The 23,791-nt window shown below is 41.1% G+C and overlaps 1 protein-coding gene across 2 annotated transcripts in view; it reads right to left on the reverse strand.

The window, feature by feature from the left end:
• Positions 1-14,456: 14,456 nt before the first annotated feature.
• TOX (thymocyte selection associated high mobility group box) overlaps positions 14,457-23,791 on the reverse strand; it is a 211,063-nt gene continuing 201,728 nt past the window's right edge. For both annotated transcript variants that reach the window (XM_082233849.1, XM_082233850.1), the window contains 2 exons: positions 18,794-18,945; positions 14,457-17,357 (listed from right to left, as the gene is read on the reverse strand). In XM_082233849.1, the coding sequence (XP_082089975.1) occupies positions 17,321-17,357; positions 18,794-18,945 (189 nt within the window). In that variant the 3' untranslated portion in view covers positions 14,457-17,320. The remainder of the gene's footprint in view (positions 17,358-18,793; positions 18,946-23,791) is intronic.

Genomic DNA, 23,791 nt, shown 5'->3' on the forward strand with positions numbered 1-23,791 from the left:
GAAAAAAGAAATGGACTTATGAATAAGTACATGTGAAATTGATGTGGACCAGAATAAACTGACCCTTCCATCCCTAGAAACCATTCATAAGTTTTTGATGTTGTAGAATTCTTTGAACAATCATTTGAGTTTTCACAAGCTTCCATTCCTTGTATATTGTCTCTTTCCTAATTTGAAGCTACCTTTCTTTGTGAGACGAAAAAACAAAACAAAACCTGTTCTCTCTTAGATGTTGGACATACGGAAATGCATGTGGTTAGTATATAAACACCTCTAGGTTATAAGAAACATACAATTAAACCCTTGAATGATAATGAACAGATGCTTCCCTTGCACAAATTATTTTCTGTACCAAACATAGGCTGGCTTGAAGATTTTATCAATTGTAAGAGTTTATCATTAAATTGAGAGAGAAATGCAACCTACCTTGACAGTATCCCATCTGGTTATCTTCTCTTCTTGGTGTTTACCTTTTGTGAGCTGCTTGCTTATTCTATTTAACTGATTCCCTCCCCGCCGGCAAAGGGAAAACATAAAGCAAGATGGGCATGTGGCTTCTTTTCAGTCTTATAATAAACAACCAAGGAATGATGTGCTCCTGATACAGAATATTCTCCAACCAATCAGAAGTCTCTTTCATCGTATGCTGTTGTAAGGCCAGAACTACTCCGGGATTAATGGCACATAGGGCTAATCTTAGACCAATTTCATGCCTTGTGTATTTGACAGAGCACATGGCTAGCTACCATTTACTCAGATGGTAATGTAGTGGCATGAAGCCAGAGCAACCTATTTTCCTTCTACTGCTGCATGGCCGTTTTACTAATACAGTTGCTGAGGTTTCCAAGCACACAGAGAGCCATAGGTTACCAGATTTCAAAACAGAAAGGGCTTCTCATCATTTAGTGCTCTGAAACTGAGCCATATTTCCAAGGAAGCATTTCCCCTTCCATTGCAACACAGTAGCCCTATCCATGAACTGGATATGGAACAACTGATTGGTTCAAAATTGGGAAAGGAGTAAGGCAAGGCTGTATATTGTCCCCCTGCTTATTTAACTTATAGGCAGAATTCATCATGTGAAAGGCTGGGCTGGATGAATCCCAAGCCGGAATTAAGATCGCCGGAAGAAATATCAACAACCTCAGATATACAGATGACACAACCTTGATGGCAGAAAGTGAGGAGGAATTAAAGAACCTTTTAATGAGGGTGAAAGAGGAGAGCGCAAAATATGGTCTGAAGCTCAACATCAAAAAAACGAAGAACATGGCCACTGGTCCCATCACCTCCTGGCAAATAGAAGGGGAAGAAATGGAGGCAGTGAGAGATTTTACATTCTTGGGCTCCATGATCACTGCAGATGGTGACAGCAGTCACGAAATTGGGAGAAAGGCAATGGCAAACCTAGACAGCATCTTAAAAAGCAGAGACATCACCTTGCCAACAAAGGTCCGTATAGTAAAAGCCATGGTTTTCCCAGTAGTGATGTATGGAAGTGAGAGCTGGACCATAAAGAAGGCTGATCACCGAAGAATTGATGCTTTTGAATTATGGTGCTAGAGGAGACTCTTCAGAGTCCCATGGACTGCAAGAAGATCAAACGTATCCATTCTTAAGGAAATCAGCCCTGAGTGCTCACTGGAAGGAAAAAACATGATACTTTCAATACTTTGGACATCTCATGAGAAGAGAAGACTCCCTGGAAAAGACCCTGATGTTGGGAAAGATGGAGGGCACAAGGAGAAGGGGACGACAGAGGACGAGATGGTTGCAGCAGCATAGCGTGAGTTGTCAGCACCCGGGGCAACGCAAGTTATTTGCGCCCCCTAACCCGGGGCAAGGCAAGTAATTTGCGCCCCCCCTAACCCCTAACCTGCGAGTTGCCGCTGGTGCTGCCGCCCAAACGACGCCGCTTGCCCGGAGGAGGAGGGGGGCAGAGAGGCGAGGAAAATGCAACGGCCCAGCAGCTGCAGCAGCACCGGCGGAGGCGGGGCTGTGAGGAGGGGCTGCCTGGCACGTCCTCCGCGGCGAGCGCTGAGAGCCGCTGCCTGCCGGGCGCCTTCAGCCCGGACGCGCGTACAGCTCGTCGGTTCCGCGAGACATGCGGCTCTGCTACTGCCTGCGCCCGAGGCTCTTCGGCGACTCCGGAGGCAGCGAGCGCGCCCCCCCCAGATGTTGCGCCCGGTGCGGCCGGCACCCCTGGCACCCCCATGCTACGCCACTGGATGGTTGGACAGTGTTCTCGAAGCTACAAACATGAGTCTGACCAAACTGCGGGAGGCGGTGGAAGACAGGAGTGCTTGACGTGCTCTGGTCCATGGGGTCACAAAGAGTCGGACACAACTAAACGACAACCACAACAACAGCCCTATCCATCCTTTTGGGGCAAATGCATGTGGCCATAAAGTTGAGAGAGGCTTCATTAAAAGAAGCATTGTACCCAGTGTACCAGCATGCACTGGCTCCACTTCAAGTCTTCCTGTTCACAGCATGGGAAGCTGAATATGCCTATATATGTTTGACTGCTAATGCGTAGCATCTTCTCTGTGGCCAGGTACCCTGACAACAAAGGGTTTCTGTTTGCTGGAAGGATTCTAAGTGTGATCACTTCAATACATTTAGAAATGCCTTTGGACTTCCATACTGAATGCAGGTAGGCGTACGTGGAGGCAGTATGTGCTAGGACATTAGTGAATAGGCTTTTCAGTGGCCTTTAGCCATGATAACTCAATGGACTCTCCATATTCAGAAGTTGTGTACCTCTGAATACCAGTTACTGTGGTCAATCATTGCCTTCACTGTTGACTTCCCAAAAGTCTGGTATAGTGGGAACCATGATGCTAATGCAGGTGCCCTCTTGTTTTGATCCAGAAGACTTCTCCTTATGCTCCTGCTGTGACTACACTGACCATGTGAAAGCACCATTAGTGTGTGTGGACATTGTACGTACTTGCAGCTCTTATCCCAAATTAAAGTGACTTTACTCCAAGAGTCTAAAGTGGTTTCCACTCTTGTTTGCTGTCGAAATGGGCTAGATTTCAGATGTTCTTACTGACCAGTACAGAGTTGCTTTCAGCCACAGCTTAAAAATGTAGGGTTGTATATATGTAAATTCAGGTGACCATTTTACAGAATAACAGAACGGATGGAGCAAATTTGTTTTCTGTTGCTCTGCACCCAAACCAATGGATTCTAATAAAAATTAAAATTCTTTAGACTAAAGATTAGGAAGAACCCTCGGATGGTATAAGCTGTTTGACAGTCGAATAGGTTGCCTCGGAAAGTAATGGATTCTTCTTTATTAGCTGTTTTTAGGAACAGCAGCTGGATGACTGCCTATCAGGATGCTGTAGTTGCTGTAGGTTTCTCACATAGGCAAAGGGATGGACTAATTCCAGCTCTATGAATCCAAGTGTAAAAAACAGTGAGCTGAAGAAAGATAGTTTCTTGTGTTCCATGGGCCTTAAATACTTAATGATCCCACCAATCAGGACTTAGGTTTATTTATATGCTTCTGGACTGGACCTAAAGTTTGTAATGTCTTTGATACACACCACTGTATGGCTGCTTTATACATTCTTTGGAACACACAAATATACCATATATGTCAAACAACCATATAAACTGTTATTCCCACCAGGGCTGCAATGTGATACCCAGGGTGGATATCTCAATATCTCTTATTTGGTCTGTGGAGATATGCATGCCATTGCTCAGTGCAACCAAGTATAGAGTAGTTTTATATACGAAACTGCTGGGCTAAAGCAATATTGGGGCGGGCAGGTACACAATCATAACATCTTTTTAGATTTTATATGCAGGGACAGCTTAAGTTATTTTGCCACCTGAGGCAAAGCAGAAGATGGTGCTTCTTTCCCGTTCAATGTATGGAAGCTGACCAGATTGGTGCTGCCACAGCACCTGCGGGCAACAGGCAAGCTTAGAGGGCACAAGCCCAGACCACATGGCACACACTGCTCTGTACTCCAAGATCTTGTCACCCTTCAGCAGCTGCTGCCTGAGGCACCTGCATCACTCTACCTAATGGAAGGATTTGTATGAGAAGCCTATGGGTTATGTTTCACAAGAAGGGTACAGGGTGAGAGTGGAAAACTTCCATTTCCCAAACATAACCCTGAGCTCTACTGCGTTAGAACAGATTTGATTTTAGCTTCATGCCTATAGGCTTAAATACTCATGAACTAAATAAGAACATAGTTCAGGCAGAATAGAAGAAAGTATCATGGCAATAAGCCAGCACACCTGCTACCTCTGATTCAAAATCTACTTACCCTGGGAATAAGGCACAATGAATTCGATAGAACTTACTTCTGAGTAGATATGGCTGGGATCAAAGCTGAATTCTATGTTTCACTTGATTGTCTTCCAAGGCACAGCCTTGATCTGTTTGCTTATTGAGATCAAGTTCCTGGTTTTTCAGAAGAAAGCAAACTTCTGAAATCAAACATCCATTGGTATTGAGAGGATTCTAACTTTGAAGTGACTTATCATATATAATTGTGGGGTGTGGTTTCTGTCTTATAAACCAGATCAGTGACAGAGTTGACCCTTGCTTGCTTAACCCAACATAGTTACTTTTAATGGAATAAATATAACACCCTCTCCAGTTTTAATGTAACACACATTAAGCACATTGAAATCAAGATAACTCTAGACTAGTAATTCACCATATGAAACACAGTTTAAATCAGAAATTACTTAGGAGCTGCATAATTTATGTTGATCAGTTTTCAAATATATCCTTTTTCATAATACAAAATGAAGCATAACTAATATGAAGACAATCCACATGACTGAACATAAGTGATATTGATTGTAATAATAATGTACAGCAAGAGGAAACTGCCCTGGTGCATATCTATTCTATTTTCCCACCAGATGCTTTAGTTTATTCCAACCAAGTTTTGTCTAGCATCGGTTCCATCAAACAAAAAAGTTTCCATACATCTGCATAACTGAAGAGTTGATATCAAGGTTGTAATGCCATTAGGCAGGGTGAAGTGAGTCACCTCCTGGCATTAGATAGGGTTGAAAATAAAGGGCAGCAAATATCAGTTGTGCAGCATCAGGCATGCACATGCTAGTGCCATTTTGATCTTCCAACTCCCACACTGCAATCCAGTGCATATCTACTCAGAAGTAAGCTGCACTGATTTCAGTGGGACCATCCCTGGCTATTGGGCATGCTTGCTAACTGATGCTTGCTGGAGTTGTAGTTCAGCAGCATATGGAGGGCTAAACGTTCCCCACATCTGGGCAAGAGGTTTTCTAGCCTTGTACTAGCTTAGTTATGTGGGATGAAACATTTTGTCTTGGTACAGTAATAAACCCATCCTGTTTTGTTGTTTTTTGTAAAATGCCAATTTCCTTGAAAGTTTTTAGACTCCTAGAATATCTGTTGCAGAGCAGGATTTAGAGTCAGCTTTCAGAGCCTCTTAAGTTATTAAATTCTAGGATACAAAGGCAGACACAGAGCAAGCCACTAGGAGGCATTTGATTTTAAAAATAGCAGCCCCTTCTAGGAAACTGATAGCCAGCTATGATATCCAAATAACTTAACATCCATATATGAAATATTTTAAAAGTCCTGGCATATCCATCCATACAGCATCAACGATCTATTCCATATTTTGAGTACAGATAGTGGGAAATGTTGCTACTCTGTTCACACATTGCTTGTTTCCTTTTGACATTTAGAGTTCTGTAGTTGCAGCTATTAAAATCCCAGCTATGCAATTCTAAGAAGAAGGATGTTCTTCTCATTATAGGGGATTGGAATGCTAAAGTAGGGAGTCAAGAGATAAAAGGAACAACTGGCAAGTTTGGCCTTGGAGTTCAAAACGAAGCAGGGCAAAGACTAATAGAACAAGCTGGTCATCACAAACATTCTTTTCCAACAACACAAGAGACCAATGGCGTAGCATGGGTTGTCAGCACCCGGGGCAAGGCAAGTAATTTGCGTCCCCTAACCCGTGGATTTTAGCAGGGGCAGAGAACTGCGAGTGCGCCCCCCCAGATATTGCGCCCGGTGCGGCCGGCCCCCCCTGCACCCCCACGCTACGCCACTGCAAGAGACGACTCTACACATGGACATCACCAGATGGGCAGCATCGAAATCAGATTGATTATATTCTCTGCAGCCAAAGATGGAGAAGCTCTATACAGTCAGCAACAACAAGACCTGGAGCTGACTGTGGCTCAGATCATCAGCTTCTTATAGCAAAATTCAAGCTTAAACTGAAGAAAGTAGGAAAAACCACTGGGCCGGTAAGATACAATCTAAGTCAAATCCCTTATGAATACACAGTGGAAGTGAGGAACAGGTTTAAGGCTTTAGATTTGGTGGACAGAGTGCCTGAAGAACTATGGACAGAGGCTCGTAACATTATACAAGAGGCAGCAACTAAAACCATCCCAATGAAAAGGAAATGCAAGAAAGCAAAGTGGCTGTCCAACGAGGCCTTACAAATAGCGGGGGAGAGAAGGCAAGCAAAATGCGAGGCAGATAGTGAAAGATACAGTACAGGAAACTGAATGCAGATTTCCAAAGAATAGCAAGGAGAGACAAGAAGGCCTTCTTAAACGAGCAATGCAAAGAAATAGAGGAAAACAATAGAATGGGAAAAACCAGAGATCTGTTCAAGAAAAATGGAGATATGAAAGGAACATTTTGTACAAAGATTTCCATAATAAAAGACAAAAGTGGAAAGGATCTAACAGAAGCAGAAGACATCAAGAAGAGGTGGCAAGAATACACAGAGGAACTATACCAGAAAGAAATGGATGACTCATATACCCCAGGTAGTGTGGTTGCTGACCTTGAGCCAGACATCCTGGAGAGTGAAGTCAAATGGGCCTTAGAAAGCATTGCCAGTGGAAGTGATGATATTCCAGCTGAACTATTTAAAATTTTAAAAGATGATGCTGTTAAGGTGCTACACTCAATATGCCAGCAAATTTGCAAAACTCAGCAGTGGCCAGAGGATTGGAGAAGATCAGTCTACATCCCAATCCGAAAGAAGGGAAGTGCCAAATAATGTTCCAACTACCGCACAATTGCACTCATTTCACACGCTAGCAAGGTTATGCTTAAAATTCTACAAGGCAGTCTTAAGCAGTATGTGGACCGAGAACTCCCAGAAGTGCAAGCTGGATTTAGAAGAGGCACAGGAACAAGGGACCAAATTACAAATTGCAGTGAGAGATTTTACTTTCTTGGGCTCCAAGATCACTGCAGATGGTGACAGCAGTCACGAAATTTAAAAGATGCCTGCTCCTTGGGAGAAAGGCAATGGCAAAAAAAAGCATATTAAAAAGCAGAGACATCACGTTACCAACAAAGGTCCGAATAGTTAAAGCCATGGTCTTCCCAGTAGTGATGTATGGAAGTGAGAGCTGGACCATAAAGAAGGCTGATCACCGAAGAATTGATGCTTTTGAGTTATGGTGCTGGAGGAGACTCTTGAGAGTCCCATGGACTGCAAGATCAAACGTATCCATTCTTAAGGAAATCAGCCCTGAGTGCTCACTGGAAGGACAGATCGTGAAGCTGAGGCTCCAATACTTTGGCCACCTCATGAGAAGAGAAGACTCCCTGGAAAAGACCCTGATGTTGGGAAAGAGGGAGGGCACAAGGAGAAGGGGCAACAGAGGACGAGATGGTTGGACAGTGTTCTCGAAGCTACAAACATGAGCCTGACCAAACTGCGGGATGCAGTGGAAGACAGGAGTGCCTGGCGTGCTCTGGTCCATGGGGTCACGAAGAGTCGGACATGACTAAACGACTAAACAACAACATGCAATTCTAAATCACTGCCCTGGATTTTGTTAGTTCTTTCTACTTCGTTTTCTACTGATGAACTTTGAAATTCACTAATAGCAACCTCATCATGAACATTTTTCCCTTTGGAGAATTTAATACAAACAAGCATGCTGATTCAGGGGACTGGGCTGGTGGTCATGGGGATGGAGGGCTCTGCATTTTCTTCTCAGAGGCTCCTGTTCTAAGCCCATTGAGAAAACCCGTTTCCCCCTATAACCTACTCAAAGCCCTGGGAACAGTTCAATTTAGAAATGCAATTTGCCTATTTCCCAAAGAAAACAGGCATCATCATGCAAGCACAAGTTGCCATTGGGGCTCGCCTGGAAAATGTGCATATGTGCAGTGGCGTAGCGTGGGGGGTGCAGGGGGGGCGGCCGCACCGGGCGCAACATCTGGGGGTTAGGGTTAGGGGGCGCAAATCCACGGGTTAGGGGGCGCAAATCCACGGGTTAGGGGGCACAAATTACTTGCCTTGCCCTGGGTGCTGACAATCCACGCTACGCCACTGCATATGTGGCACATTCTGGCAGGGTCTGAGTAGCTGCTCACTTGGTGATGCTCCTGCCATAGCTTTGACTACACACATCAGCAGTTACTACCATTCTGTCTGTGAGGAGACAGGTCCCTATGGCAGTTGCCTTTCAGGCCTGGACATCTGAAATCCACTTTAATCCAAAGGTACCTCTGATGGTGGAGAGAGAGGTGAAACTCCCAATAATGCTTACCAGAATTGGGAAGCAGTTGCACACGTGTTCAATTGTCCATTGTAATCTATCTGATTTTAAAGCATTTAATTGCACCTGTAATCACATCCGTAATGACAAATTCAGCCTGTGTGTGTGTGTGTGTGTGTGAGAGAGAGAGAGAAGGCTCTTGAGTTATAACAGCTACAGTAGTGTAATATCAGCAGGAATAGAAAAGTCGGTCCCATGTGGTAAATCCTCTGGCCTTGGTGTTTTTGAGCTCCTGCAGAACACAGTTGAACACCCATAAAAGCCATACTTTTGCTTTTCATGGCAGCTATCCAATAGGCTACCTTGTCAAGAAAGGACTCAGAGATGTTGGAAGTTCCCTTAGGAGTAATTAGGTTTCCCCAAGCAGTCTTTTCCCCAGCTTTCATTCACCGATCAGATCCTTCCCAGCAATGACACTTTTTTTTAATATAACAACAACAACAGCAAAAGAATAACTTGCCTCATTATGCTTGACAGAGCAGATACTAACTTATTCTGAAGCAGAAATGATCATAACAAAACTGATGGGAAATTGCAAACATGTAAAAGTGTGTGTGTGTGTGTGTGTGTGTGTGTGTGTGTGTGTGTGTAAGACACATAAATCAAAATGTACAAAGACATTTTAATGCCCTTTTAAAAAGCATAAATTTCCTTTTAGAGTCCCGTCTGTTACAGAAGCCTATTATCTGATGACAGGTATGATGATTAACATAATAGACACTAGTAAAATTTTCTCCAACTTCTTTGAAAATGTTAACTTACAGCTTCAAGCAAAATGTGTTTTTTAAAAACTGGATTTTGTTTCTGGTATGGGACCATTTGCCCAAATGAAGTTAACAGATTTGTATCTAAACCATCTGTTGGTGCAAACGCATTAGAATGTGAAGTCACGTATAGGAAGCCTCAGAGACATCTTCTGACTGCTATACATAAAAGAAAAAGAAAAAGGATGCTCTGTCTTTCCCCTCGTCTGTCTAAGGTCCAGCTCACCAGAGAGCCAATTCAGACCAATTACCTTGTCTTTGTCAACAAAAATACTCTAGTTTCCAGAGTTCTCTGGGCATAGAGGTTAAGGTCCCAGAAAGACAAAATAATAAACAAATTCATTTCAAGAATCAGAGTTGTGTGCTTGGCTGGGAGGATATGTTTGAGAAAGGTTATTTCCTTTTAGATAAACCTCCACAGGGAATTACACTCGCAGCAACATCCACTTTTGCTTTCTTTTTAAATGCAAAATCCAAATGGAACACACTAAAGTTAAAAAATAAAAATAAGCAAATGCAAATAAGGTAATGACCTGCAACTGCAATTCTTTGAGTTGCAGGATGTCCACTTTGGATAAAAATCTTGAATACAATTTCAGAGTTGGTACAACTTTGGACCAAAGTAGATGTGATGTTTTGTCATGTAATTTGGTCTTGCATAGTTGCTTTTTCATTAACCAATAGCTGGCCTGGTGTGGGGGGTGGGGTGGGCGGGCATCGCCAACAAACTGGATTGCTCCATGGTCCTGATTGGAATCAGATCCCCCCCCCTCCATGTACAGACACACTTGCAACTTGTAGTGGAAAGAAATCTCCCATTGCAAACAATATGGATGGGAAGTGAGGGGTTGGTTCCATTTGGGACTATAGCTAGGGCAAAAGTTCAAAGCTTTCTGCCTTCAAATCATAGTCCAGATCCAGCGATTGGCCCTGCACCACTGTTTTTCTTTAACCAAACTATGTGACCAATCACATAGCTTGTCCAGAAGCATGTTGGGTGAATGTGGAAGGGGAAGTGAGCTGTGTGGTCTTGTTTTGTCTCTGACATCTTGTACAGCGACTAGTGCCATCCACTTGTGTTCATGCATATGTACAGCAAATATTTATCATAGGATCATTAGTGGTCAGTTTGGTGCATCGGCAGCTGCCCTTCCAGCACTGGTGTCCCTGCAGCGTACTTGAATGGGGACTAGGGTGGGGTAGTGGTGAAGTTCGGGCTGCACAGACGCACTGATGGCAGGGCTGGATTGGTTCCACTGGTGCGTCCAGGTAACCAAGCTTCTCCCTAGAACCACTTAGATACCGGTAAGTTGCAGTGACGCTGGTGTCAGAAAGGTGTCTCTGGCCCTCTACACTAGCCAGGGCCGGATTTAGGTTTGAAGAGGCCCTAAGCTACTGACCCTTTATATGGGACCCTTTATATGTCCAGTTGTTCTTTGTCAACAACAAATTGTTGCTGTTTTTTGTGTTGAATATATGCTATATGGTAATTTATGGGCCTAATAGGTATCTAAAGCCATTTGCACATAACAAAATATGATTTTTATCAAAGTAATTGATACAGACATGAGCAAACCAGTGATATTTTAGGGAGCAGGCTAGCAGTGGGCTTAGTTACAATTATATGCATAAGATTGCAGCCTCATTTTTGGCATCTGGCGGTGGCAGCACTTCTCTTCTTCTGTAAATTTCTAAATTCTGTAATATAATTCAGGTTTTTCTGCCTAAAGGATTTCTTACTTTGTGAATTGTTGCACAGAGACAGTGTTTGAATTATGGGGTGAAAGGTATGGTGGGGGAGCTTTAGTGAAAGCCACAATTTCCACACAATTCTCCCTAAATTGAGTCTAATGAATTGAGCCCCCTAGACTTCCAAAACTACATAATAGGTAAAAGATCTCATAACAGGGCCAGGGTACCCCCCCTCAAAAAAAATTCATGGAGATATGATAATGCCTGTGTGTTGAGATCTCAGCCATATTACAAAGCTATACAAGGGGAAATGTCTCAGTGCTGCAGAAGGAAGCAGTCATCCAAGGTAAACACATCCACTGTGCATCTTTCTTTTATGAAAATTAAAATCATTATCATCTTTTGACATGGAAGGATTTTGCTCCATGGCTACAATTATCAAAATGTCCATGTCTGATGCATTCATCTGCCAGGCAATCTGGAGAACATTGGCCCTCTAAGGGTTACAACATTACAATTGTTCTTTGCAAATAAAATTCACATCTGTTCTGACAACTTATTTCAGCCTGATGCAACTTGAAAAGGTCGAGATTAATCCCAGAAAATCAGACTTCTATTGGAAAGGCCAAATCAACTTTAATTGTAGCACATTGCTATTTATATTGACATTTAGCCACAGTGGAGCATTATTCTTTTCATTGCTAATGTTTGTTTTACTCCAGAATCTCTGTGATTGCTTATATTTGATGCTAAACTGTGCTTTATGTTGCATAACTTAGCAGTTTATATACCGGTAGTTTAAGGTTAGTTTCACTGACTGAGGATATTCTATGCATATGTTTAAGAAAGATCTGTGCCTGGCTTTTATATGCTGTGTGCTGGTAATACAGTACCCACCTGTGTTTAACTTTGCCAATAGAGTGTACAGCAGATGGGTACGTTCTGAGAAAGCATAAGGTATATATGAATATATACCTTAAGGTATATATGAATACCATCAAACTAGTTCCATAAGTCTAAGGGGCTTTAGATTTGTCCCCCCCCTTGTTTGTTGGCAATCTGCTTTAGAAACTTGGGGAGCAGTATGATCCTATTTACTCAGAAGTAAGTCTCCAAATCGGTGAGGCTTCATTGCGGGTAATAAGGCTGCACAGGATTGCAGTCTGAATTTCAAAAGCAGACTGTGAGTGTGTCAAAAAGAACAAAGAAAGTGTCAAAAAATGCAGTAGCTTTGCTCAAGTCCATTGCATGAATCTAAGCAGCTCCATGAATCTCAAACTATATGTTGTTATTCCTTTAAGCCCCTTCATGAAACAGTTACTCACTGTGGTTTTTCTGACTTTTTAAGGAAAGAAACAGCACAACCACATTCAGCAGAGGCAACCTGAGTTTCAAATACCATCCTAACCACCTACTGGCTTCCGGTACTTGTTATCAGCTCAGCCATGAACTGAAAGTTTAACTTTCGGTCAGATAAAAGACTCTCAGTTGGCAATACCTTGCTGTTTAGCCTGGAGAACAAGAATACTCAAAATGGTGTAAGGGTGCTTTAAGTAACAGCTGGCAAGCAACCACGTCTGAGCCTTATACTCTGATATGACATGCACTTGCAGGAATGCTGCCAAATGCAGCTGCTAGACAGCCTTAACAAGTCAATTCTAATCTTAGCAAGTCAATATTAATCTTTGCCAAATTAATATTTGCCTTGACAGCCCACCAGGACAATTATGCTTGGTTTCAATGTAAATTATTGAATTAAACGATGAACCCTTTGTTCTGGAATAGACTGGAGCTACGTACATTTGGGAGCCAATGTGGTGTAATGGTTTGAGTGTCGGACTAGGACCTGGGAGACCAGGATTCAAATCCTCATTGAACCATGAAACTTACTGAGTGGCCTTGGGCCAGACACTGCCTCTCAGCCTAACCTCCCTCACAGGGGCACTGTGGGGATTAAATGAGGAGGAGAAACCATGTACACCAACCTGAGCTCCTTGGAGAAAAAGATGAGCTATTAACATAACAAATACACCATAAATGCACATTCCCTTGTGCTCTGCCTCATGTTTGCTGGTTCAACTTTTAATTTTCTAAATCCCTTTTAAAATGTAGCATATCATGAATGAATTGATGTTCCAAGTATGAAGTCCTTGGCAAAATGTGATCACCAGTTAATATCAATTTGTGCTGATGTACATAAAAAGTGGTGGGTTTCTTTTCATTTAGCAGCAACCTTGACAGAATTCTAAAATGCCAACAGTAAAGCTTGGGAATTTTTCTACTTCCATAAAAGGACTACATTTCACTTATGATTTAGCATGTCTGAAAATAGAAAAATAACCCTGCCAAGGAGGATACACTGTGCCATTTGTAGTGATAAGAGGATTACAATTTTTATTCTTTTTGCCAGAAGTCCTGTAACATTATACCAGTGCTCTAAGATAAGTGATGAACCTTGATGAAATCCTTTGCCAGCATTGGGTAAATGTTTTACTGGTTCCTGTGCATTCCTGCCCATGTTTGCCTTTAGTGAAACGAACCACATGTGCTGCTTCACACCTGGCAGGATACTGCATGAAAACCCCCAAAGTCCCAAGTTGTCAGTGTTGACGACAAACATTTTTATCTCTCCTTACAAATGTTCTGTTCTAGCGGGGGGGGGGGGGGGTTCCACACCGGGTACCAGCTAACCTTGCTATGCCACTGCATGTTGGGTCTCTTTCTTTGACATGCATATGTGTAGCATTGGGTACCGAAATTTGAAAGGGTTGCTAGCTTCTTGTATAATTTGTGGATATCTTTCATATAACTAAACTATTTTCATGGTTGCAGTTTGAAATATATGTTTTAGTCCTCCACCTATCATTTAAAATATTTTACCAGTGATGCAATATTTAATATGCAAAATGCTTTAAATGCATGGTGCTTTCCAGAAAGGATATCCTAAGCTTGATAACATGGGTATGGCTGCAATCTTATACTCACTTCTAGGTACATAAACTCAGTAGGACTTATTTATGGGTAGATAAATATAAGATTGCACTGTATAGAAATCATATTTAAAAGTGGTTGGTGTGCAAATATGCACTTAGTCGGACATTTAGGTGAGTATTCAGAATGTCATTATAAGGGCAGCTGATTGCTCTAGGCAAGTAAATAGCTACTCTCATTTTCAAGACTGCAATTTTGATCTCTAGGCTGGACATTTGCCTGTGCAGTTATAATGTGAAATAGCACATTGCACTAATCAGGCCAAATTTCCACTGAATGTGTGTTAGGGAACAACCACTCATGCAGTTATGTAATGTCCATTTGCTCTATGGAAACATGACTAAAATATCTCCAAGCAGTGTAAAGGTGTGAGGTTTTAACCTCCAGTATATACTTGAACAGCAACACCACAGCAACACCACACAGAAATTCTTTAATTATGACATACATTTTATTGACATTGATATTTGCTTCTAGTTTGAACCTTGGTTGGCTACTGAAATTAATAAATGGTATTCTGTGACAGCACAGCCTCTCTAGCAAAGATATTGATAACACAGCACTCTCCCATCAAATCCTGTTGAAGCTGATTCCCATAACTGCCAACTGCTTCTCTCTTTGTAGAATTATTCTGAGTGGGAAATGAAATTTTACTATAACAGAATTTAATGGGAAATATTAGCTAATTGTTAGTGCTGGTTTATTTCTAAAGTACTCAACATAAAGACAATAAAACCGTGAATGTAATTGCGACTTCCTATATGGATTCAAGACAAGAAAATTAGAACTCAGCTATAGCCATTTGAATAATCACATCTGATCTGCATTATTTATTAGTTATTACATGCTCAAGTGATTCAAGTTTGTACATTGCCTAATTTCATTTCAAAGCAAACATAATGTACTTTTCAAGCATTTTACATCTTTTTCTTTTGGATTGGATTAACACAATATCTCTATTTCACATATGAAATAGAAGCCATCTGATTCGCAATTTAACCAGTACAAGTTTGCCACCCTGAGCATCCCTTAAGATGAGAATACTAGATTTTCCCAAACAGGAGATATGAATTGCCTGGCAGAGCTTGTAGCCAAGAGTAAGTGGACAAAAGGAAACAGAAATTGCACCAGCTTTCTCAAAACATAATTTGATGCTCTCTTTAGATGGGGAGAAGGAGAACTCTTAAGGAAACAAAGATAGGGTCCAAAAATTAAGAGTGCTACCTTCAATGTTAATTGGAGAATGATTGGTTAACTCTGTCTCTGGCATAGTCAATATACAGATGGGAGAACTGGCAGTGTTTGACACACCTACAACATCCCTTATTCATCCCTTCCTAAGTAGGCCCATTCCCATTTGGAGGACCGTGGATGGATTCATCTCAGAATGGGTTATTCATAACTATTCATGTTCTAAACCAAGGGTAGCCAATGTGGTTCTTCCAGATAGTGTTGGACTACAACTTTCATCATCCCCAATGTGACTAATAGTCAGGGTTTATGGGAGCTGTGGTCCAATATTATCTGGAGGGTACTATGTTGGACTTCCCTTAATCTAAGTGGTAAAAATACTCAGTTTTGGCCTCTCTTAATCACTATTCTACTCTTGGGCCATTCAGTGGTTACTGAAGAATTTAGCCCTGTTCTTGCTACTTCCTACTCATAAAAATTATGACCTAGCCCTTTTTGCCTTCATAACTGAAGTATTTTTTGGTAACTTTACATTTTGGTTTCTTTTTTCCATTATAATTCACCTTTGTTTTTGGGGGCAAATGTTCTCTGAATGCCAAAGGCATCCATTTAAAACAGTGGCGCTGCTCTAGCTGCCCCAATACATTATATGGAGCTGCACTTATGTAGGGGCTTCTTTGCTGTTGCCTGTAGGCACAGGAATGACCTGTGCATGTAACACCATTCCTACCTATGTGCAGAAAGCTTCCCTTCACAGAAGAGAATGGGGAAGTCCCTGTGCACATCAGACTTTTGACATACTCTATATCTCCTTATTTAGTCTTCACTAATGTGATCTAGGTAACTTGTGACTAGAGATACAGGGAAGTTTGTTAAGGATTTAGCTCCCCCCCCTCTACTTTTTTTTTTTTGTCACAGATCAACTTAGGAAGTATAGAATAAATGTTGATTACCTTCTTTTTCTGCCATGAAAAGCTGGTTTGGCTTTATTCATATCACTGTAAAAACTAAACTAAAAGTATTCACACCAGCAGCAAATACATTGATGCCAACAAAAGTAGTTTTAAAAAAATCTTCTTTAAGATGCTAACAAATTTACTTACAAACACCTATATTTATTATTTCATAAATAGGCGCAACAGCTTCCATAAAAAAGATTAAATACAGACACAGTATGAAGAAACAATAATACATAGCCGTATGTAAAGGTTATAATTTAGATGTTTCCAATCTGTTTCAGCATCTAATAAAATATCAAGAAAGCATTTGGCCATTTTATACATAAGAGGACGTAAATGACGTTTACTAACCATTACACATAAAGTGATAAAAAAGCAGTTTTAGGCAGTACAAAATAAATGTGTTTGCTCTTTTCCCAACACTAAACTTTTTTTTTGTATAACTAATGACAGAAAGCCAATTTCTGTTTAATTAAATTCATTTGGGAATAATTTTCCTTTTTTCTTTCAAAGAGTTTGAAAATATAGAACTATTAGTCAGTTGCTTAAAAATGAAGTAAAAATATGAATGTTTGCCAATTTAACCCCCTTTGTGAAATCAATAAACTGGAATGAGCCAGTTTCAAATTACAATTAGCTACAAAAACATTCACATTTTATACTCTAGGAGAGTGTAACATAGATGCTATTTACAAACTTGCTATGACTGCTACATCAAGCCATTTAAAAAGTCTTTAGTAGTTTCATATAAACACCCATTATGAAAACCAATGGAAAATCCAGGACTTTTATCCAAGACATCTACAGTTGCTAAGGCAGTTACTAGCGCAGCACTTCACAGCAAAAATAAAAACCAACATAAAATCTGAATGGTCCAAGCCTCCTTCCTAAATGAAAGAAGAAAAGCAACGTCCATTTAAAGGATGCTGAAGGAGAAAGAAAAAGAAACAAGGGGGTGGAGGAAGGAGCAAGACTATTTCCCCCTCCCAGAGTGAATGACCCACCAGCTTAAATAGTCCTAAGTGCTTAGCAACTTATATTTTCTAAATAAATGCAGAACTGCCTTGACTGCATATAGCAATCTGGGATGAAAAGACTTCCCTGCATTCCTCAGTGGAAAGAAGAGGCGCTTTCCCAAACTGTTCAGGTAAGGTACAAAGCTTTGTCCCTCTGCATGGCCCTGTTCAGAAAGAATTTGGGGGAGGGGGAGAGAAAAGAGAATTACATTTAGTGTTGACATTCAAAACCACATGTTAAGCCTTGAGATCAGTGTTTTGATATCTTAAGCAAGCCATAAGTGTTAGCAAAGTCCCCCAGTTTGGGCCAAAGACAGGCATGCAATTCTAGCCAAGAATCCAGGGAGCACCTCAGCCCAGCAGAAAGTAAGCCTGTGCCCCTTTATAAACCAGCCTGTCTGATTGCCCCTTCCCATTGGAAGTCTTTGAACATAAATGCTCTGGACACAAAGCATCTTTGCTTGGCTGTGCACATGTAAACAGAAAAGCACAGGCTCTTTCTAATGGTGGGGAAACTCTGGCCCTCCATATGTTGCTTGGACTAACACCCCCATCACCCCTGACCAATGGCCATCCTGTCTGGGGTTGATGGGAAAAGCACCCTGGTCTGCATTTGGGAGAGTAGAGCGTCCAACAACATCTAGAAGGCTACAGCTTCCCCATCCCTGTATTAGATATATTTAATATTCTTCCTTAGTTAAGCAAGTTGACCAATATCCCAGACCCTATCGCTTTAGAGGCAGGGATGGCTGCTGTGAGGAGGAAAGGACCATGAACCCCACCAAATTTGTAGATCTTCATTTACAGTGGTACCTCGGGTTACAGACTCTTCAGATTACAGACTCCACAAACCCAGAAATAGTGCCTCGGGTTAAGAACTTTGCTTCAGGGTGAGAACAGAAATCGTGCTCCAGCGGCGCGGCGGCAGCAGGAGGCCCCACTAGCTAAAGTGGTGCTTCAGGTTAAGAACAGTTTCAGGTTAAGAACGGACCTCCGGAACGAATTAAGTACTTAACCAGAGGTACCACTGTATTGGATAAGGAGTGTGTAGTCTGCGACCACTAGGAGAAGTGCAGAGAGAAGAAATGCCATGGTGCATCTGCAGCAGCACAACAACTGGGTGCCTTCATCTGCCCCAGCTGCAACAAAACATGTCTCTCTCATATTGGTTTCTACAGCTACTGTAGCCTTCCAACGGGTTGACTTCATCCCCAAATGTTCACTCCTTCATTGTCTCCCGAGACAGACATGGCTATCAAGATAATATTCTCTTCTGTTTACTGTAAGTGGTTGACACAATTTTCCATTTCTCTCATTGATTTCAGTGGAGGGTGAGTCTTATTTGCGATTAATTATGTGCAGTACTGCAGCCCTTGTTCTCTTAAATAACAGTCTCCCTAATAGTAAAATATACTGGTCTGATGTAAAGCAAGCCACTGCTTGTTCATTATTATTTTCACTAGACATCTGTTAGTAACCAAAGGCATCAGAACCCTGTAATCTGAGCTAGATGATAAATATAAAAATAGATACCACAATTGTTGCCCAGCTTTTGTCATAAATATTACTCAACACAAGGTGGCATTCACTGGCTGCTCACCCATTACTGCAGTAATCATTATTCCAGTCCACACTCTGTGCTGGGGGATTTCTGCACCCTGAACGAACATACTCCATCGCTTGGGTAACAACTTGCGCAGCTGTAGATGTTGGGTTGATAATATTCTGGTAATCAGGCTGGAGAGTAAAACCCTAAAAAAACAAGAGGGGGGGGGAATTCAAAATAAGGTTTGCAGATCGAAGTTAACCTCTTAACTGAAAGTTCTGACAAAGTACCAATGTTGTACTTCTACATTTTCAAACTTGAAAAAAGAAAAGAAAATAGAAGGATGCTTGTGCTTTTCCAAAAGGAAAAAAAAACCACACATTTTTTTTAATTGGTTGAGAAGAAATGCTAGATAACACACTGCAATAGTGTAGAACTCGGAGACAAAGAACAGAGACATTTTAAAGCCATGAAAAACAACTCATTCAACACGGGAAAATAAAAGAAAGGTCTGTGTGTTTCTTACAGCTCGTATTTCGATTCAACCCAAGGATACACTATTAGTTAATTCCAAGAATATGCAACAGAATCTTTTTGAAGGATGCAGGCAGCAGGTGGCTGAGTGTTTTATTAGACTACACCTATTCACAATTATTGTTCTCAAACCCCTTTTATTTGGTTCAGTCACAAAAGGACCATCTGCTCCTTCTTTTATTTGCACTTCTTTCTCAACTACACAAAAATTCAGCTAAGGCTTTTTAACAGTTGTTGGACTAATGTAGCAAAAGCAGCATAAAAACCCAACTTGCTGTTGTTTTCAGCCAAGAGTGAGAATGCCTAAATGCTGTTTGCCAAAATCAGCAGAGTAGATCAGATTTTCAAGAATGGTATGCAATGATTTGCAGTACAGTATTTAGCTTAAATATACAGAGAGCATTGCTGAAAGGTTAGAAGCACTTTTTGCGCAGAAACACTATTATACACCCACCAATTTTGACTAGAAGAGAACAGAGATGAACATCAGAGGTGACATCAGAAGGAGGCACATTAACTAAAATAAAGGTTTCATTTTGCTACGTAGAACCTATCTGGTTGAAATGGTACATTTTATGACCCTTGTTTGCATTTGGCAAATACAATAAATGCCTAGTTCAAACCAAGAGGTTAACATATAAATGGAGAGTTGTTAGAACACTCTTGCTTTTTCTTTTGAAATCCTATTATTTAAGCCTGTGTGATGTAGTGGTTAGAGGAGATGGTAGACCAGGGCACAAATTCCCACGGTCAGTCACGGTCTCTCGCCCTAGCCTACCTCACAGGGTGGTTGTGAGAATAAATTGAGAAAGGGAAGAAATATATGCAGCACTTTGAGATCCTTGGAGACAAAGTTGAAATATACATGTAATAATAAATATTTAAAAAATACAAAGGAGTTCATTATTAACAAACTTGGACCCACTTTTCTCCTGTAAGTTGAAATCTAATGTTGCTACCTAAAATATAGGACTGGTGCAGATGTAACTGTGGTTCCTAAGCGATATTCAGAAACCATCGCTGAGAACTAGCACTCCCATTTCACAGACCCTCACTTCCCTTGAGCAAATTCTCTCTTAAATAGTTCACTGGCACTAAAGTCAAAGTAACGTTATGGCTGTTTATTTATTTAAAATATGTTTAGTCCCACCCTTCATCCAATGATCTTAAAGCAGGTTATACTTCTGTTAAAATCACAGTCAATAAAACAGAAAGTGAAAAGAGCAGATAAAAGCAATGATAAAACCAGCATAACAGAAAACCTCAAAGAACATCTCATTAGAAGCCGCCATTCTGTCTGACCTGGGTGGCTCTCAAGGGTTTCAGACAGGGAATCTTTCTCAGCCCTACCTGCAGATGCTGGGAACTGAATCAGGGACCACCTGCATACAAAACAGATGTTCTACCAATGAGCTATGGCCCTCTTCACTGCAGTGCCAGACTAAAATGCTGGAAAGGATTTGTGAAAGAGATATATGTTTACATGGCACTGGAATGCTAACAAAATCAGCACCCGTTGTGCTTCCAGGAAGAGGGTATTTCACAACCACCACAGAAAAGGCCCTATCTCATGTCACCACATGGTGTATCTTCCTTTTGCGGGACTCTAATGGTGGCACCTGATAAAGGAGGCTGATAGAGGGAGAAACATGCCTTCAGATATTTGGGTTCCAATGCATTTACAGCTCTACATGTTAGCACCAGCAGCTTAAAATCAGCTCAGAAACGTATAGGCAGGCAATAAAGATCTTTCAGTATTGGTGTTACATGGTCCCTTGTGGTTGTCACAGACCACACTCTGCCAGACGTATTCTGCCCTAATTGAAGTTTCCAGGTCATTTTTTAACGATATCCCCATGTAAAACACATTACAGTAATCCAGATGGAAGGTTACCAGAGCATGAGTCACTGTGACTACATTATCTATATTCAGGAAATGCCATAGCTGTTAACCAGATTTTCCATTTGACCAGTCTTTGAGATTGCTATCTGAAGTGGGTCTCGGAAAACTATGTTTCTGAAGTTTTCAGAATACAAATCTGCCTATCTCATAACACACTAATGTCTTGCAAATTGAATGTAATTCGTCTGAGAAGTCCTCTTGCAATTCAAGATGTAAAATGAGATTCTTCACATACACAAAAAAAATGCTTTCCGTTTAGTCTAAACCCTGAGCACTAAGCACTGCTCAGGCAGAGCTAAGCATTGTCTCTAAAGGATTATTTTTTAGGATTTGGGGTGGAGGGCTGTGGCCTCAACCAAGTACATGGAAGCTCCCCCAAGCCTAATGACCTATAGATACGCCTTCTCTCTCTAGCCTCTATTTTCTCCATCTTTTAAGCTTATGGTGAGACCAACAGATCCTTGCTGGTCCAGAACCCTATTTCCCACAACAGCCAAGCAGAGGCCTCTGCACATATAATCTAATTGCAACACTTGCCTTTTCCCCAAAGCACCAGTACTTCCCCATGATTGCCCATAGTCCAGGAAAAAAACACCCTTTGCTCGCTTTGTCTAAAATGTCACTAGTTCACAGGACATGGGCACTAGTGACATTTTAGATAAATGAAATATTTTAGATAAATGAAATAAAACCAAGTGTTCAGGCGGTTAAGGCAAAGCCAACATTATGGGTCAATTGAAAACCCTTAAAAAAAAATCAGTTTTAAAATATTCTCCAGTGACCCTATGGAACCAAGTGTATGGAATATTTGTCCAAGGCTACAAATGAAGTCAAATGGACTAGTAACCTGATCCAATGATTCCTTACTTCAAAATAAACCCCCAATTTCAATTAGGCCTTAAACATGCAGAAGATACAGCCTAAATCAGAATACTATGCTGTGCCTGCTTTGTTGACTTGTCTACAAGCTTCTACATGCTCATCTATAAGCTTCAACCCCCAGACAAACAACAACTGTCTCACTAAATTGTGATTTTAGTATTCTTAAGTCAAAGCATGTACTAAAGCTGACAATGCAAATGGAGCCTATATTTCGTATAGTATAGCTCCTTCAGCTGTCAAGTGTGTGATTTGATGTTTATATTGGAAGTGCTTTGGAACTGTCTAATTTGAGGCTTATATTGGAACTGTCAGCTCTGATTAGTGGCTTTTCTTGAATTTCGACTAATGGCTCTTTCTTTCGTTTGTTTTTCCTATGTACAAAAGCAGTCACAGTTATGGATACTGATTGAAAACAACAAGGAACAAAATATGTCATACCATAATTAATAGTTCTTTGAACCTTGGGTTATCAGGATTCCTTATTAATGAAGGCTCCCTTCTCCCCTGTTACAAGCCAACAGAACAGATGTAGGAGCTTCCCACAACCCAGGAAATCATGTTGCTGTTCTAATATTTGCCGTAAAGGTTTATGCCAAAGTTAACAAAATATAACTGAAGAATTTTAGAATTGCAAAGCTAACAAAAGGCCAAATTTCTTGGCTACTGTTTCAAGCAGTCTATAATATTCACTGGACGCTTGTGCCACCCTGATGCAGAATGGCTTAAATAGAATTTCATGTAAGGGTTTTGCAAACAACAATGCAATAAAAAATATCAGAAAATGGATGCTCTGTGGGCTAATGAGACAATGCCAAATGTTTTGCTTTGTAATGCTCAAGATAAAATCAGCAACTGTTTTGCAACATGCCTCGAATTTTAAGTTTCATTTTCTTGCGCCAGATTGAAATAAAAATAGGGGACTTGATAAAGATTAATTTGATGTCAGACGGGACATTTGCTCTTTAATTAGATTTCTGTATCCCTAGCTGGGGTTTTTGTGTGCGACTGTAGCAAGTACTAAAAAGCCTGCAGCAGAACCTAAAGTGCGATCCTCATCTCTACACTTTACCGGGAACTAATTTCATTTCCTGCCTGTCTGGAGAGGTATTTTCAACAGGCATCAATGTTTTTGTCTTCACAACTGATTTATTCATCAATCTCAATGTGATGTTTTTTAAACCTTTAAATTGCATCCAAATCCTAAAGCATCTGTTTATTACACAAGGAAATTGAAAATATGTCTGTGTGATATCATACAAAGATTTCCCCTTAAGGTTATAAGGACAGTTGACAGATATTAATGATTCCCTCTCCCCATGCCTGTTAGCCACATTCAGAAACATGGTACGTGGGGGGAAATGGAGGGCAGGGGAAATAATGAGTGGTGAAAATGCAGCATGCCCGAGAACTGACGGGATAAAAACAGATCGGAAGAAGTGAAGCTGCAATGTCTGAAAAGGCCACCCATGTGATCACATTGCAACGGAAGTGATAAAAATAAGGAACGGAATTGTAGGCCTTCTATCATGGCAATATAGAAAAACAAGAGCTTAGTAGATCGGTACTTCTATCTCTTGTTCAACACAGCCTTCCCCAAGCTGGTGACCTCTGGATGGTTTGGAACTACAAGTTCCCTCATCCCTGACCAAACTGGCTGAGGCTAATGGTGGAAGTTACGGACCAAAACATCCAGAGGTCACCAGCTTGGGGAAGGCTGGTGTGACAGAACAGGA

This window comes from Podarcis vaucheri (genome assembly GCF_965113315.1).
Source record: "Podarcis vaucheri genome assembly, chromosome: 8".
In the NCBI taxonomy this organism is placed as follows: Eukaryota; Metazoa; Chordata; class Lepidosauria; order Squamata; family Lacertidae; genus Podarcis; species Podarcis vaucheri.